Below are 16,946 nucleotides of genomic sequence, written 5' to 3' on the forward strand. Positions count from 1 at the left end.
TCTCCTTCCATTTTCTTCATTTCTTCTTCTTCCATCATCATCTTAGTTGGAGCTTCAAGAGGTGAGGGTGGAGTTCTAGTGGATTGCTTCTTCTTCTAAGTATCACCCAAGGCAAGTTCCTCTTGCACTCTATTTTTTTCCCTATATTGTGCAAGTTATTTCTCTCTTTTGATTGTATTGTTGAAGATATATATTGGTATTTCATTCTTTGATGTAAAAATGATTTCTTGTATTGATGGAAATTGTTGTTTTCACTTTTGTTTAAATCTTGAGTTGTGTTAAAGCTTTGGTTGGGTCTTGTTGATGGTTTCGTTGGGGTTTGTTCACCCTATTCATCCTTCAAGGAATGACTTTGATGGGTTAGGAAGCTAGAATGGAAGTTTTGGAATGTTTGGTGGCCATTTTGTGGGTTTTCGGTGGGTTTTTGGACTTTTCTCGTCGTTCCCGACCAAGTCAACTCGTCCAGGAGGTCAAGTTGACTCAGGCCGAGTCGACTCAGTCGCAACTTGACTACTCTGCACATGTCTCGCTGATTCGGCCATAACTTTTGATGTAGAACTTGGATTTGCGATCCGTTTGAAGTTTCATAAACTAGACTTCGAGGGATTCGATTTGATATACAATATCATATATTTTGGTTATGATTTGAATGGGTTAAGGCTCTTCTTAATCCAACTCAAGTAAGATAGCTAATGTAAAGTGTTTTTAAATGCTTCCTTTGATATCCCTCAATTCTCTAAAATGATAAAATGTGGTGGAATACACCTATATGTATATATGTGGGGTTCAAGAGATAAAAATTTAATTAAGTTGCATGAGGAAGCATGATGATAATCATTTGGGAAGTTAATAAGAAGTGATCTTGGTTGGTATGTCCATGGTAACTCATGCTTTATGCATAACTATCATTATATGAATAATTTCCCTTAAACAATGTGAAATGTGTGGAAGAGCGAAGAGCTCTAATGGGAACTCAAGTGAGGATGTGTGAATGCCATTAATCATAGCATTGTTGGTAGTTGTGTTGCATGGCATTGTGTTTCTATATTGCCTCACTTTGTGATGTTGGAACATGGGTTACAATCATTGAGGGGTCATGCTATGTATGTGATGGGAGCATGAGCGTTAGCATGACACTATTGGCCTATGAGTGCTAAGTTGTGTATGTTAGGCGAGCATATGCATAAGAGCCATTGCATTCCTTATATGTTGCATTGCATGGTTCCTTTGTGCGCGAGGGTGTTGGTGGTGGAAATTGGCTTGTGCTGGTGGTGCGTAAGACTGTGGGTGGAGTCCTACACAGCTAGATCCTGTGATGCGTAAGACTGTGGGTGGAGGCTCACAACAACTAGATTTTGTGATGCGTAAGACTATGAGTGGAGGCCCACAACAGCTTGTGGCCTTGATGAGATTATGAGTGATGTGGTACATGAAGATGATGGTGATGGGTGTGAGATGAGAGCCTCGGGCTCATGTTCTTATTTTGGTAGCTTACCCTTGGCTACAACATGTTTGTATACAGAGTCTTGGGTGCCATTATGTGCATTTTCTTTCGTGGGCCCCAAGGACCATATGTGTACATTATGTGTGCATCCATGCATTGATGTTATGACTGGGTAACTTGTGATATAACTATATGGCATTGATTGTGTGTCACCTATGCTTTGGGGACTGGTGTGTGTCCATATGTTATATGATATGAATGATGTTTATGAAAGTATGATCATATCCAGATTTCGTTGGTTTATACACTTGTCGAGCCTTAGGGCTCACTTTGAAAAATTAGTTTTGATGAAATGTAATGAATTATAAATTCTTGGGAGATGATGTTGTCAAGCATAGAAGGCATGGATTCAAGTGAGGTAAGCTTGTTGGGATTGTAATTTTTCCTTGGCTTTGAATGGTTCATGCCTTTAGACATTATCTTGTTGATACTTTCCTCTTATTATATGCTTGTTGGGACTTGTGGCTCACCCTTGTTCTTTTTGTCATTCCAGGTAAATGGAAGATAAGTAAGTGGGGCGAGTTTTGGTTAGATGTGTATAAAGATGTCCCAGCTTCAAAGATCCATGAGTGTAGTTTGAGGGCATGATTAGAGGGTTTCATTTTGTATTTAAAGCCTTGATGCCTTTCTATTTAATTTTTAAAATGTATGGGTTGTAAACCCGAATTTATGATGTAAGGAATGATGTATAATGTTTATGTTGGCTCCTATTGATAGTGAACAAATATGAAATTAAATTTTTGGCAAATTTTCAGTGAGTTTGTATCTGTATCCATCTGAAATGGACCTTCTATCGGATTTCCTATGTTAGCGGGTAATCCGGGAGTGGGCACTGACAGTAGGAGAGGGAGTTTTACAATGACATAAATGAAGGCAGAATATTTTTTTTTTCAAATTTCAAGTTTTCTAGTTTTCTGTTTTAAAAAAATAGTTTTTCAGAATGATAAAAAGAATGTGTTTTCAAAAATCTTAAAATAAATACTCAAAATACAAAACTAAAAATAAATTCAAAACTCAAAAGTGAAATACGAAGAGAACATCACTTAACTGTTTTAGGATTTTCTCAGGATAGATGTACGAGTATTGTAATGATATATATACAATTATAACAATTGTTCTTCATATCCCTCTGAATTTTATTCTATTATTCCTCTTATTTAATAATATGGAGTAATTTGAACTGTAGTTAGACTAATCACATATTCTTTATATTTATCCTAGAAATTTCTCTATGTCATATATAGTAGATACTGATGGCTGATCTACATAGGTTGCTGAGAATCTAATCAAATTTGTAAGGCACCTAACATACTAGAGAGCATTGGGAAAAAAAGAATATATTGATCAGAAAAAGAGAGACATACTGGTGTTATTGCAACTATTCCTGCAGTTATGCTGTTTAATTGGAGCAAGCCCTCCAATTTATAGTGGATAAGTAGATTTGCAGGGACCAAAAGATCTGGATCTAAACATCACTGGTCTATCTCTGTCAAAGGTAAAATAGAGTCTAAATAGTATTGGGTGTGCCAGGGCGAAATAGAACCTATATATGATTGGTCTCCTGTGCATATAAAGCCTTTAGAGATCATTCTTGAAACCAGAAGTAATAGATTCGGATAATGAAAGAATTTCATTTCTCATCAAGCAAAAAAAAAAAAAAAGAATTTAATTTCTCCTTGTAAAACTGTTTAAAGGAGCCAACACCTGTTTGAGTGGTTGCTTCACAAAAAAATCTTCATCATAAATCACTAAGACACGGGAACCTAGATTTCTTGTACTAACCAAATTGTGCAGTGCTTATAACATGGATTCTCATCCAAAAGAGTTAATTGAAGTTAACTTGTAGTTTTGGGACTAAGTAGTATATCCAATACCTTCTCAATAATTTGGGATTGAGTTTTGACATTATTCCTCTTTAACATTTATATTTTTTATTTTTGATGATCAAATTACAACTTTTGTTAACTCTGAATAAGGGAGACCAGTGCAAAAGTGCAAATATATATGAAATGACTGGGTAATTATCTAAATTTTTGCTGCTATCGATCCATGAGGTGTCCTGACCATCTAATTGACATTTGCTATTTCCAAACTCTCATCATTATCACCAGGCATAGCATCCATATAACTTTGTTCATTTCAGTAGAGTTTTTGACCACGAAAGACAAAACACATTTTTAGGCGCATCATGAGGGATATGTTAATTTTTTGTTTCTCATCACTTGCCACCTCCTTATGACTGGAACTTGAAGATGGAATTCCATGGATGGAAGGCATTTCACAGGGGAGACAAGTTCATGTATGTGATAGTAGTTAATTATTTACAGAATATGGCAACTCAGTATGAAATCCAGGAGGTTGTTGGCAAGGGGAGTCATTGTGTTGTTGCAGCTGCAGTTGATACTCATACTGGATAAAAGTGGCTATAAAAAAAATGAACAATGTTTTTGAACATATTCCTGATGCTACTCTCATTCCAAGAGAAATCAAGCTTCTGAGACTGCTTCAACATCCATAGATTGTTGAAAAAAAGCATATAATGCTTCTACCATCCCCAAGAGAATTTAAAGATATATATATTGTTTTTGAGTTGACGGAATCTGATCTTCCCCAGGTAATCAAGGCAAATGATGATCTCACCCCCGAACATTATCAGTTCTTCTTGTATCAGCTTTTTCGAGCTCTGAAGTATATACGTACAGGTTAAACTTCTTTATTGTGAATTTTATGCATGCTTGAGCACTTTTTTTTTCCCCATCTAAATAAAGCTTCCTACATTTTCTTGTTTTTTGCAGCAAATGTGTTCCATCAAGATTTAAAGCCAGAAAAGATCCTTGCAAATGCAGACTGCAAAATCAAGGTTTGTGATTTTGGGCTTGCTTGTGCATCGTTCAGTGATACCCCATCAACTATTTTTTAGACTGTTAAATGCCTTTTTTATTATTCAAAATTATGACATTAATGGCACCATTATTTTTAGCCTTTTTATTTTTGTTAAATCCATTTTACTCATCTATGTTTCTTTGAATTGCAGATGATTGTTAATTTTGTACATATTTAACTACTTTCTGATTTTCTAAGTCTTTCTGCTGGCTACTCATCGTGCTCCTGAACTTTGTGGTTCCTTTTTCTCTAAAGTAAGCATGTCTTGTATACATGCAGGCCTGCATGCATGGATGCTAGGATATGTTTATTTATACATCCTGAAAGTTTAGCATTATTTCTTCTCATTCTTCATTGTGAGATTTCGTTGCTCTGACTTCAAATAGAAGTTTGTCTTGAACATCCACTTGTTGTGCATATGCATCTTTTTCAATGTTCACATGCTCATTTCCCCCTCCAAATACTTAGTTGTTTTGAGGAATCAATGATGCAGTGGCTTGGAGATAGAGTGGAGTGGGGAGCCATAGGTGATCCTTTTAATTCCTATGAAATTTCTGAAGTTATAGAGATGACGTGACTAATGAAATTTTGGAGTCTTTACGTTTTAGTTCCATTGGATGTTATGCCACCCTAATTGAATCTGATGAGACAATTCACAAGTCTTCTACCATGGAATCTGTAACACAAAACCTTTTTCCGTTCAGAGTACATTTGTTTGGGCTCATACATGAAGAAGCTGCTGAGCCAAAAAAAAGAAGCAGCAGCAGCCGATACAATGGACTATTATTTATCCATTCATGTTAGGATGGGGGTGGGATTTATAGCTCTTTTTTTCTCTATATACCTAGTTTTTAGTTCTGGAATTTATTGCATCGGAAGCTTTTAACCATTACTATGATCTTATTTCCAGTTGATGTGTTTAGTGCTGAAATAATTCTAAGTTATTCCTGTTTCTATGTGGTGTTTGTGGCTGTATGGTTTGCAACCCAACTTGCTTTTAGCTTTGCTTTTGAATTTTTCTTCTAGCACGGGCATGGACCTTCTTTTGGGATTAGCAAGCTAATTAAGGGTAGGGGTTGACATTTCTTCATTAATATTGGGTTTTCAATATAATATGCTTGTGAGGTTGTATTCTGTTTGCTTTATGTACTACTTGTACAAAGTCTTTATCCTTCCTCTCTGTGTTCACTGAAAACTTGAATAATATTTGTGGAATCTGTTGCAATTCTAAAGCTGCATTTTGGTAATTCTTAACGATGACATGGTCTGGAAAATGGTCTGTGATCTCTTAGTTATTTTGTATGTCTAAACCTTGGCTGTGCATATAGACCGATAATGATGTGCCCTATCCTTTTGCATGTCAACATTGTCCAGGGTGCAAGTGTCTTTTGTGCTACTGGTATGTGACAGTTGGTTAATACATGTATGTTGTCCTCATGGTTTTTGTGGAACTAAATGCACTTGCAGTGTACCCGTGCTTTTGATATCGGGAGCATAGGATGTATATTGCAGAAATGCTTACAGGGAAACCATTGTTTCCTGGGAAGAATGTAGCGCACCAATTGGATCTTGTAACTGATCTGCTGGGCACTCCTGCTGCTGAATCCATTGCAAGGGTTTGATCTTTCTTTCTATCTTTTTCATTTGATAATAAGGGCATCCTTAGTGCATGAGCGGTCTCCTTTAATTTGAGCTGTGCACGAATTCTCTATCATTCCTGTTCTCTTAGTTCCCATAATTTGACTTTCATAAGTATATGCAGATTTGGAATGACGAGGTGAGAAGATATTTCAGCAGCATGAGTAAGAAGCCATCAGTTCCTTTTGCAAAGAAATTTCCTAATGTAGATCCATTGGCTCTTCGTTTACTTGAGCATTTGCTTGCATTTGATCCCATATGTCGTCCATCAGCTGAAGAGGTAAAATTCATCAAAACTAATTATACTACATTGAGATCTCCTTGATTTTGATAAAACCTTGTCAGTTCTGATGTTAAATATTACTATGTTCTAAGACTGGCTGTTATTTTATGCTTACAGGCCTTGTGAGATCCATACTTCGGTGTTTTGGCAAATGTGGACCATGAACCATTTCATAGAGCCCATTTCAAAACTTGAATTTGAGTTTGAAAGGAGACTGGCAAAAGACAATGTAAGAGAGCTTGTTTACAGGGAGGTCTGAACATGGTGAATGATCCTTCTTGCTCTCTCTCTTTCTCTGGCCATAGCCTATGGTCTATTTTTGCTGGGGTTTTTCTTTGTCAATTTTTTTTTTTTGCTCGGTATAGCTTATGGTCTATTTTCTTTTGAAGCAAACAGACACTGGAATATCGTGCACAAATGCTAAAAGAGTATCTCAATGGTGTAGCTGGGTGTTTTTTTCCTCAATTATTTGCCTTCCACTTCTCATCTGGAATTGTTCAGACATTTGTCTGTGCTTTACATTTAATATACTTCCTTATCTATTGTCACTATCTAGGCTAGTAATTTTTAATTTTTATTTTTACTGATTTTATTAGTTTGTGTAATAGGTTAATTATTGCTTTATTTACAATTGAGGGATAGTTTAGGAGTAGTTACCTCTATTTAAGGCTGTACAACTCTTGATCGAGATTTTGCTTTTGATTAAATTGAAAAGTTATTGCCTTCTCTTTGAAATTCTCCCTTTTTCTCTCTCGGGTTCACTCTAATTCTTCCTATCACCTGTCTATCTCCTTATCTTTCTCTCTGATATTCTCTCTTATTATGTCTGATTCTTCCCAAATTCTCTCTATTTCTCCTATTCTCCCAATTCTATCTTCAAGAAAATCACAAGTCAGGCTCGGACCTGACATCTATGTCTTTACTTGCAGATGCTATTGTGCACTGCATAAGGCCAGCTTTCTCTTTCACCCTCTCTAATTAAAGTGAATCTCATCTACATAGTGGCTACAACTATTATAAGCATTTAACCTTTTGAAACAGGATTTTATTGCAAGTTTTAGTATGATGTCAAATAGTTTTTTTCTCTGTTCTACTTCCACTCACGGGCGGATCCAGGGGGGGGGGGGCTGGCACGGGCTTCAGCCCGTGCCAGCCGCAACCAAAACATTATATATAAATATATATATATCCATATATACACAATCCCTCAAATTGAAGCTCCAGCCCTCCCCTTGGATCCCCTCTGGATCCGCCCCTGCTTCCACTCCACATAATAAGAAAATGCGATTACAGTTAAATATGATCCACTAATCATCAAAACAGAGCTGGGCAAATAATGTTAAAAATTCTGTCTGATAATCTTTACAATCAGTTCGTGTTATTTCTCTCTTGAAAAATCTGTGTTTTAAATTGTTTTGCAATCAAAATGTCTACTTATGTGTGTGTTCGTTCCATCTTTATGTCCCATCGGTTGTAATTGAACTGTCTTGTACATGTTATTTCAGTGGAGTTGATATCTTTAAACAACAATTTGCCGATCTTGAGGAGGACCATGGGAAAGGAAAAAGAGGCACTCCCATCAGAGGCAATATGTCTCTTTGCCTAGGTATAACATCACAAACAATAGTCAGCATTATTCTGAGAATGAGAGGCCATTTTGTTGTCAAGTTTCTTTTATCATTTACTGCTGTCTTTTCCTCAGGGAACGGGTCTGTGCATCCAGACAGGAGGCTTCAGACCAAAATAACAAGTTTAGTAACCGTACTGGAGTTGCTATTACTCCTACCACCTTATCATGCCAAGCAAGAGCGCAACGGAGCAACAAACAGGAAACTGCACATGGGGGTATAGCAGTTTTGCAAACTGGCTGCAGCAAACAAAACTACAGTGGTTGGTGCTGTTGATGTTTTGAGACTTTCTGCAAAGAGGACAAGCTGTTACTCTCCACAGAGAATCAATTGTCATTTTATGTTTTTAATATTTTTTATAATTTTACTTAGTCAATTTAGTTATTGTGTAGTTGCTTGATTTTAGGATCATGGTTAAGGTCATGGTAGATAGTTTGAAGTAGTGGAGGTAGTTACTTCACACTTTCTCTCATGTAATCAATAGTATATAAGTTTCTCATGTATTCAATAGAATTGTTCTCGTTTCGCTTAATTTATTTTGTGCTACAGATTTTTCACAAATGGTATCAGAGCATTCTTCTTAAGGGGCTGTGATTATTAAGTGAATCAGTGTGCTGCTCATTTTTTTCTCTAATGGCATCCAACAATTTTTCTGCTCCTAATCCTCCAATCTTTACCGGAGAAAATTATCAAGTATTGGCTATCAAAATGAAAGCTTATCTAAGGGCCTTGAGTTTGTGGGAAGTTGTTGAGAGTGATGCTAATCCTACTCCTTTTCGACAAAACCCAACATTAGCACAAATTAAGAAATATGAAGATGATTTAGCAAAGAAACCCAAGGCATTGTGTAACACCCCACTTCTTCGGAGCGTTAGGTAATATAAGATTTTGGGGATATTTTTTTTCCAATCAACGGAAACTCAACACAAAACCAATCCCCAAAGATCCCGTTACACCTTCTTAGTATATCAACTATGTAGCATTAATAAACTAAGACAGGTACATCATCTCAAATGCGGAAGCTAGATCGAAACCTCAATAAATCATAATCGAACCCACTTTATTTATAATATAAAGTCAAACCAACGTTTACATGACGTCATCAAAAGTAACAACATAATTGAAAACGACATAAAGTAAACTATCCATTAATCGTCGTCACTCCTTGGCGATTCCTTTCCCTTTTGCACTCCTGCCTTCACCTGGAACGTTTAAATATTCCAGGGACATAGTCCATTTTAGATGATGAATCATCTAAGTGAGATTTCAAAAACACATTTTTCATGAATGAATGCAAGACATGAAATAAACTAATACACCCGATAAGTCGTAACTCAAGAGAATCCCAAGCACTTAACCCTACCACGGGAAAAGAGCAATCTCTCTAAAAGCTATGCCACCATACCGACACATCGACACGATGCGATTTTAGCTTAAGAAGGGCAAGCCAACGCATCTCTCCAACATTTTGGGAATAATCGTTACCAACTCCTGGCCCAGGAAGGTCACATCAACGCAGGAACCCGGCTCACCACATTTACATCGGAGATTATGTTCCCACTCTAAGCATTCAGGAACCACCACACAATCTCAACTCCAAAATTTCACATAGACCACCTAGTCATCCTAATGTAACTTCGCTGACCAAATGGCCTGAAATGGAAACCAAGGCGGCTATCCCGACATACTCACCAGCACAAGATACCTATATTATTCCATCACGCCCTTGGAGAATTATGGCTACACTATCCAAACAACATCCTAGGCTGACGTCTCACATGAACAACACAATATAGATCACCTAGTCATCTTAGTGCAACTTCCTTGACCAAACGGCCCGGCACGAAAACCAAAGCGGCTATCCCAGCATGCACACCAGCACCAGATACTCCTATTATTCTGTCACGCCCTTGGAGAATTATAGCTACACTATCCAGACAACATCTTAAGCTGACATTCCATACGAACACACAAAACTCAAGACAATGCCACATTTCATAATTCAAAGCATCATATAAACAACAATTTTATAAAATGTAATGCACAAGTTTGAAACATTTAGGGACGAACCTCTCTCATAAAACCAACCATCACCGATTACTGTTTGCATACAACAAAACCATTTTTCATGAAATCACAACACTTTTAGATAGAACAAACACCAAGTTTTTAGGGTAAAACACCCACAGTAAAACAAGTTTTGGTAGTGAACAACTCGCAACTTAAAACCAAGTTTTCAGGTAGAACACTCACCTCGAACAATTTGGATTGCCTCGAGCCTCGTGTACTGCCTCGATTTGTGTGTCAAATCACAAATACTTGAACTTATACTCAGCCTCGAGCCACGATACTCTCTAAACATCATATTTAATTAAGGAAGTATCAAAATCTATTTTTCTCAATTTTTTCATAATTTTCTCTATTTTTCTCCCAATTTTCACCTCAATAATTCCAAAATAATTATCTCTTCAAACATTTTTTTCAAATTTTTCAACACAATAATTCCTAAAATAAATCAAGAAAAATACTGGAAGAAAAATACCAAATTTACCCCTATCCACGCGCCCTGCGCATGGCTGCGTGTGAAAACTGGTGCATGCAGCCACGCGCCACCTTCTTTCTCAATTTTTAGGCCACCGCCAATGACTCTGATGGCCAAACAAATGGTACCCCCTTAAAGCCTATAATACCCCATATTTTCGTGAAGTTGCCATGTATTTTAAGTGAGTTTAAAATACCGAAAAATATACTTGAAATGGCAACAAGTGACCGAATCAGTCGTAGAAAGTACCCTAGAGCTTAGATACCTAAGATTAAAGGTATATTGTTGACGAGCGTCTCGAGGCGAGATTTATGACGCTGAAAGAAATCAAATCAGAAATGGTTTTCGGTTAAGCTAAGTTGTAGCCTAAAAAGACCGAATGATGGTAAGGGGCTTCCGAAAAATCGTATATATTGAGTAATTTTGAGTTATTAATTTTGAAATTTTAAGTATCTCGATAAATTTGATGTTTGAGGGTGTAATTGTAATTAGAGAATTATTTGAACGAAAAAGGATAAAATTAAGAGTTTATGTGGTAAAATATTGAAGTTGAGGACTTGAAATAAGAGCCAAAGTGTTATTTGAAAGAAGTTTGGGATTTTAGCTTGGATTTCAAAAGATCAATTTATTCTAGTTTTGGATTTCAAAAGCCACTCAATTATGGCTTTGAGTCTTTGGAGTCCATGGCTAAGATTTTGATAAGTGGCATAATGTGATTGGTTGGAGAAATCTATAAAAAGGCACCATGGGTTGTTCTCAAATTATTCCAAGTAAGCTTGAGAGTTGAAGCACTCTAAGAGGAGGAGCTTGCTCTAGATAAAGAGTATGAAGTTCGGCAAGAAGGCGGGAAGGAATCGAAGGAGAAGTCGGGGAGAACGAGCCTCGTCGGAGTTGCGGGTCTTCGCCAGAGTTTGCCGAAATCAGTCAGCAAAAAAGTGAGGTAAGTCCAATTTTTTTTGATAATCCTGTAGAGGGGGAAGAGAGGGTCGCGTAGGTTCAAACGGGGGTCAAATCGGAGTTAAAACAAGGGAGATATGGCCGAAATACGAAATCTAGAAGCAGCGCGTGAGATACATGCGCCGGAAGTGGCTGCGTGTGAAGGCGCGTGAGACACCTTCTTGGGGAGTGTGAGGGCGCGTGAGGGGTTCATTTTCCTTCAAATTTTCCAGTTATGCCCCTAATTTAATACCCTTCAAGCCTATATAAAAATATTCAATGTTAGATTTACCAAAACGCATGTTTTCTGCAGAAATCTAGGCCGTTTGCTGTGAAATTATACCGTCGAAGAGATAAACCAACAAGGTGAGACTACTATACTCCAAATCCTATTTTTTATTCTCTTATGAGAGACTTTTATTGCATGAGACGTGTTTTGTGAAGTTCTTATACATAAACGCTTGTTATTCTCTTACGTGAAATCATGTTGCATATATGAAATGTATTTTTCTAAAAAATATATGCTATTGGCTTTTTAACTGTTGCATTTATAAAATTCGTGTGGTCATACTGTTGTACCTATTTGTTGTTGGCCGAGGGCAAAAGTCAGATATCCCCCGAGAGGCGCTATGCGTGGGCCATCGAGAAGACTCTCGTGGGGAAGACCGTGAGCCTAAGGAACAATGGATGTGGTGCTTGCATGAGTGCTATGAAGTCGAGCCAAAATGACATGGTTAGGGACCTCCCGAGAGGCACTATGTGTGCGCCATTGAGAAAGCTCTCGTTGGAGGAGGCTAACATGTTCACGAGACACTTCAGAGTAGTTCTCGTTGTCTTCTCATACATTTTATACCTGATCATGCATCGATATAAACTGTTTTTGGAGTTTCTCACTAGAAGATTCATCTTCTAATTGGACTATGTCCCTGGAATATTCAAACATTTCAGGTTCGACGAGTGGCTCTAAGGGAAATGAGGTAGCTGAAGAATAAGTTTAATTTGCTGTCTATAGCATGTTTAGAATATTTTCATTTATATGCGAACCTATGTATGTCTTGGATATGTTTAAGATGTTCAGTTATATCTTGCGAGAGATGATGTCCATGTAATTCATTTTGTAAACATCTTGAACAATTTTATGATAAATAAAGTATTATGGTTGTGAACCATATCAGGTTCGATCTAGCTTCCGCATTTGAAATTTTAATGCCTATCTTAGCTATTCAATAATTGGGTTTGTTAAGCTAAGAAGGTGAAAATTAGGGTTTTTGGGATGTTGTGTGATGTATGACAGCTATTGAGATATGAAAAATTTTATATTCCCGAAATCCTAAGTTATAACACGCTCAAGAAATTTGAGGTGTTACAAAGCCCTTCTTCAATTGATCCTAGGGGTACTGGTTTCAGGCCGAAACACCACCGGAAAAGCCTCCAAAAGGCCAGTCGCAGGTTCGGCGAGACGGACCGCCTCGAATTTTCTGGCTAGCTTCGAACAGCCTCCAAATGTAATGAAAACTCCTCCAAAGTCTCCAGAATCCTTCTCCTTGATGCAAGGATCAAAAGCCCCTTAATCACTCACTCAAAAACATCCAAAAATGCAGTCGATTTGTGCTTTAAAACTCGAAACCCTCAGCCCCTATTTATACGCAAAAATCGACCAGATCTCGGCCAATCAACGGCCATGGCTTGGTCCCCAAGCCTCCTACCGCTGGATACCACCTCCCCCGAGCCACCCTAGGCCGTCACATTGCCTGAAACGAAGGCCACGTGCGGCGGACGTCTTCTCCTTGCGTTCACACTATAATTTTTGCTTAATTGCACTTCAGCCCCCCTAGTTTCTTCCAATCTCACTTTGGCCTTTCCAAAGCACCCCTGATCTTTCCAATACCACCATTAAGGCCCACGAGTTTAGTTCTTCTCATTTCACCCTAATTGTTTTTTGAAAAACCATCATTTTGACCTCTCTCGGGTAAATTTAGAAAATTACACTTAGGCTCGATTGGTCGTTTTGACCTTAAATCCATTCGTTTCAACCAGAAATCACTCAAGGGTTGTTTCATATACAAAATCTAAGTCCTCAAGATGCTCCGTTGACTTTCCGGATATTCCCTACGTCGATTCGATTTTCTCAGCCCGGTCGACAGTTGTATCGAAATTTATTCCTGATCCAATTTTTTTTATCACCTAAAATCATAACTCGAATTACTCGTCAGTACCATTACATTTTCCTTGGCTACCTATGGTTCGGGGTACTCCCTCAGATTGTTTTGGTCGCTTAAAACTGCGATAGTGTACCCTACAGCCTATTTCTTTCACAAATTCCAGTTATACCCTTCATCAAATACCATTTATATCCTCAAGAATTTCCCGGGTATTACACATTGGCTGTCATACACTTGGGAATTTCAGATGTAATCTTCACAAGGATAATGGCTTGTGAATCACCAAAAGAAGCATAGGATAAACTGAAAGAAGAGTTTGAAGGTAGTGATCGAGTAAAGACAGTCAAGTTGTTAGCTCTCAAAAGAGAATATGAAATGTTAAGAATGAAGGATGGGGAGACAGTTAAGGAGTACTCTTCAAAACTCCTACAGCTTGTGAATCAAATTCAACTTTATGGAGAAGCATTTGAAGATTCAAAAGTGGTAGAGAAAATGTTGATTAGCTTGCCAAATAGGTTTGAGTCCAAGATTTCAGCAATTGAGGAATCTTGTGACTTGAAACATTTGTCAGTTGCAGAGCTTATTAGCAAATTGCAAGCACAAGAACAAATGACCTCTATGTGGTTAGAAGAAACTGTTGAAGGAGCATTGGTCTTGAAGCATAAATACAAGAAAAATGGTGGCAAGAAATTTGCTGGTGATAAGGAAAGTAAAGGGAGGGCTTCTACAAAACCTTAAAAGAAGGGTAAGTTCCCACCATGTGGAACTTGCAAAAGAACCAATCACCTAGAGAAAGATTGCTTTTACAAGGGTAAACCTCAATACCAGTGTAGATTTTGCAACAAATATGGGCATATTGAAAGAAACTGCAAATTGAAGATGGATCAGTATAAATAGCAGCATGCAGAATAGGCCAATATGGATGATAATCAACCACAACCTAAGGAGCATTTGTTCATGGCTATTTCATCTCCTCATTCATTTGGCAGAAATCTATGGCTTATTGATAGTGGTTGTACTAGCCACATGGCATGTGATGTTTCTATGTTTGCTTCACTTGACAAGTCATACAAAATCAAGGTGAAGTTGGGAAATGGAGATTTTATGCAAACTAAGGGTAGAGGAACTGTTGCTGTAGAGTCTAAAAAAGGTACAAAGTTCATTTCTGATGTTCTTTATGTTCCTAGCTTAGATCAAAATCTATTGAGTGTGGCGAAAATGTTGAAGAAAGGCTATGAATTAAATTTTAAAGGTGAATTTTGTACTGTTTTTGATGGTGATGGATGTGAAATTGTAAGAGCAAAAATGGTTGATGATAGTTTTCCGCTTGATTTTAACTCGGCTACCCACCATGTTTATAGTGCTAAAACTGATGAAACTTCGTTGTGGCATAAACGTTTTAGGCACTGTAATCACAAGTCTTTAAAGTTTATGGAGGAGAATGATTTTGTGAGGGATATGCCTACAGTTACTATAAGTGATGAGGTTTGTGAATCTTGTCAAAAGGGCAAGATGACTAGAAAAGCCTTTCCTCTCAACAAGGCTTGGTGGGCAACAACCAAACTTGAGCTAGTGCATACTGATATTTGTGGTCCAGTAAGCATTCTGTCTTTCAATGGAAGCAAGTTTTTTATCTTGTTCATTGATGATCTTACAAGAATGGTGTGGGTTTATTTTATGGCTAACAAGTTTGAGGTTTTCTCGATTTTCAAAAAATTCAAAGTTTTTGTTGAAAAGCAGAGTAACTGTAACATCAAGACCTTGAGATCGGATAATGGCATGGAATACAAGTCTGGTGAATTTCAAAATTTTTGTGAAGTTGCAGGCATCAATCATCAATTAACAGTAGCCTATACTCCACAGCAGAATGGGGTTTCAGAACAGAAAAATCAAACTGTGGTGGAGATGGCTAGGTGCATGATGGTTGAGAAGAATTTGTCTAAATTTTTTTGGGCTGAAACTGTTAATACAGTTGTCTATCTTCTCAACAGGCTCATAACACGGTCTATAGAGGGGATGGCACCATATGAAGCATGGTTTGGCTCAAAGCCATCTATTCAACATTTGAAGATCTTTGGTTCGGTCTACTATGTACATGTCTCAGCTGTGCGAAGAAGTAAATTGGATGAAAAGGCTGAACTGGGTATTTTTTTGGGTTATGCAGCACAATCCAAAGGATACCGAATTTACAATTTGGAGAAGCAGAAAATCTTGATTTCTAGAGAGGTTGAAGTTGATGAATCTGCTTTTTGGAACTGGGATAAAAATACAATGGAGAAACAAACTATATGTTTTTCTCAAAATTCCAACTCAAGAGGAGCACCTGATTCCAAATTTTTGGCTGCAAACGACAATGGTATGCATGCTGATAGGGATGACAATTTAGACCTAGATTCACCACCTCTAAAGACTAAATCTCTCTATGAGATTTATGAAAGTTGTAATATAGCTGCTTCAAAATCAGTTGATTTTCTTGAAGCTTCCAAACATGAAGAATGGCAGAAAGCAATGGTGGAGGAGATTGCCATGATTGAAAAGAATAAAACTTGGGAGTTCACTAGCAAACCAAAGGGAAGGAATGTGACTGGTGTCAAATGGGTCTTTAGAACAAAGTTGAATCCTGATGGTTATATTTTCAAGTACAAAGCCAGGCTAGTGGTGAAAGGGTATGCACAAATGGCTGGAGTGGATTATGGCGCAACGTTTGCACTAGTGGCCAAGCATGACACCATCAGATTATTGCTTTCCCTTGATGCTAAAAATGGTTGGAATGTGTATCACTTGGATGTCAAGCCTGCTTTTTTAAATGGCATTCTTGAGGAGGAGATTTATGTGCATCAGCCTCAAGGATTTGAAGTCACAGGTCAAGAAGACAAAGTTTACAGATTAAAGAAGGCATTGTATGGTTTGAAACAGGCTCCTCGGGCTTGGTATTCAAGAATTGACTCTCACTTGATCCATCAAGGATTAAAGATGAGTGAAAATGAGGCTACTTTATATGTCAAAGACTAGGAAGGTGGTGAATGATTGATTGTATCTTTGTACGTGGATGATATGTTGGTAACAGGAAGAGATTTTCAGCAGTTGAAAAAATTTAAGAAAGAGATGCAACAAGAGTTTGAGATGTCTGACTTGGGGTTAACGAATTACTTCTTGGGAATAGAGGTTTATCAAATGGAAAGAGGCATTTTTCTTACTCAAAGGAAATATGCCTGGGATGTGCTTAAAAAATTTAAGATGGAGCAAAGTAAATCAGTTGCAACACCACTTGTTCAAAATGAAAAACTCAGTTTAGATGATGGAGAGGACAAAGTGATTGCTACTGTTTTTAGAAGTTTGGTTGGTAGTTTGTTGTATTTGACTGCTACAA

The 16,946-nt window shown here is 37.6% G+C and overlaps 1 protein-coding gene across 1 annotated transcript; it reads left to right on the forward strand.

Moving 5' to 3' along the window:
• The first annotated feature begins 3,834 nt into the window (after nt 1-3,834).
• Nucleotides 3,835-8,458, forward strand: LOC127809239 (mitogen-activated protein kinase 9). Its single transcript, XM_052348002.1, is given in 14 exon segments — nt 3,835-3,913; nt 3,916-4,206; nt 4,300-4,456; nt 4,602-4,641; nt 5,855-5,891; nt 5,894-6,003; nt 6,150-6,305; nt 6,426-6,476; nt 6,478-6,561; nt 6,705-6,757; nt 6,956-6,976; nt 7,814-7,884; nt 7,887-7,914; nt 8,011-8,458. Coding segments are annotated over 14 exon segments (1,380 nt in total). The 3' UTR covers nt 8,213-8,458.
• Nucleotides 8,459-16,946: the final 8,488 nt, after the last annotated feature.

This window comes from Diospyros lotus, chromosome 9 (assembly GCF_014633365.1).
Source record: "Diospyros lotus cultivar Yz01 chromosome 9, ASM1463336v1, whole genome shotgun sequence".
Taxonomy (NCBI): Eukaryota; Viridiplantae; Streptophyta; class Magnoliopsida; order Ericales; family Ebenaceae; genus Diospyros; species Diospyros lotus.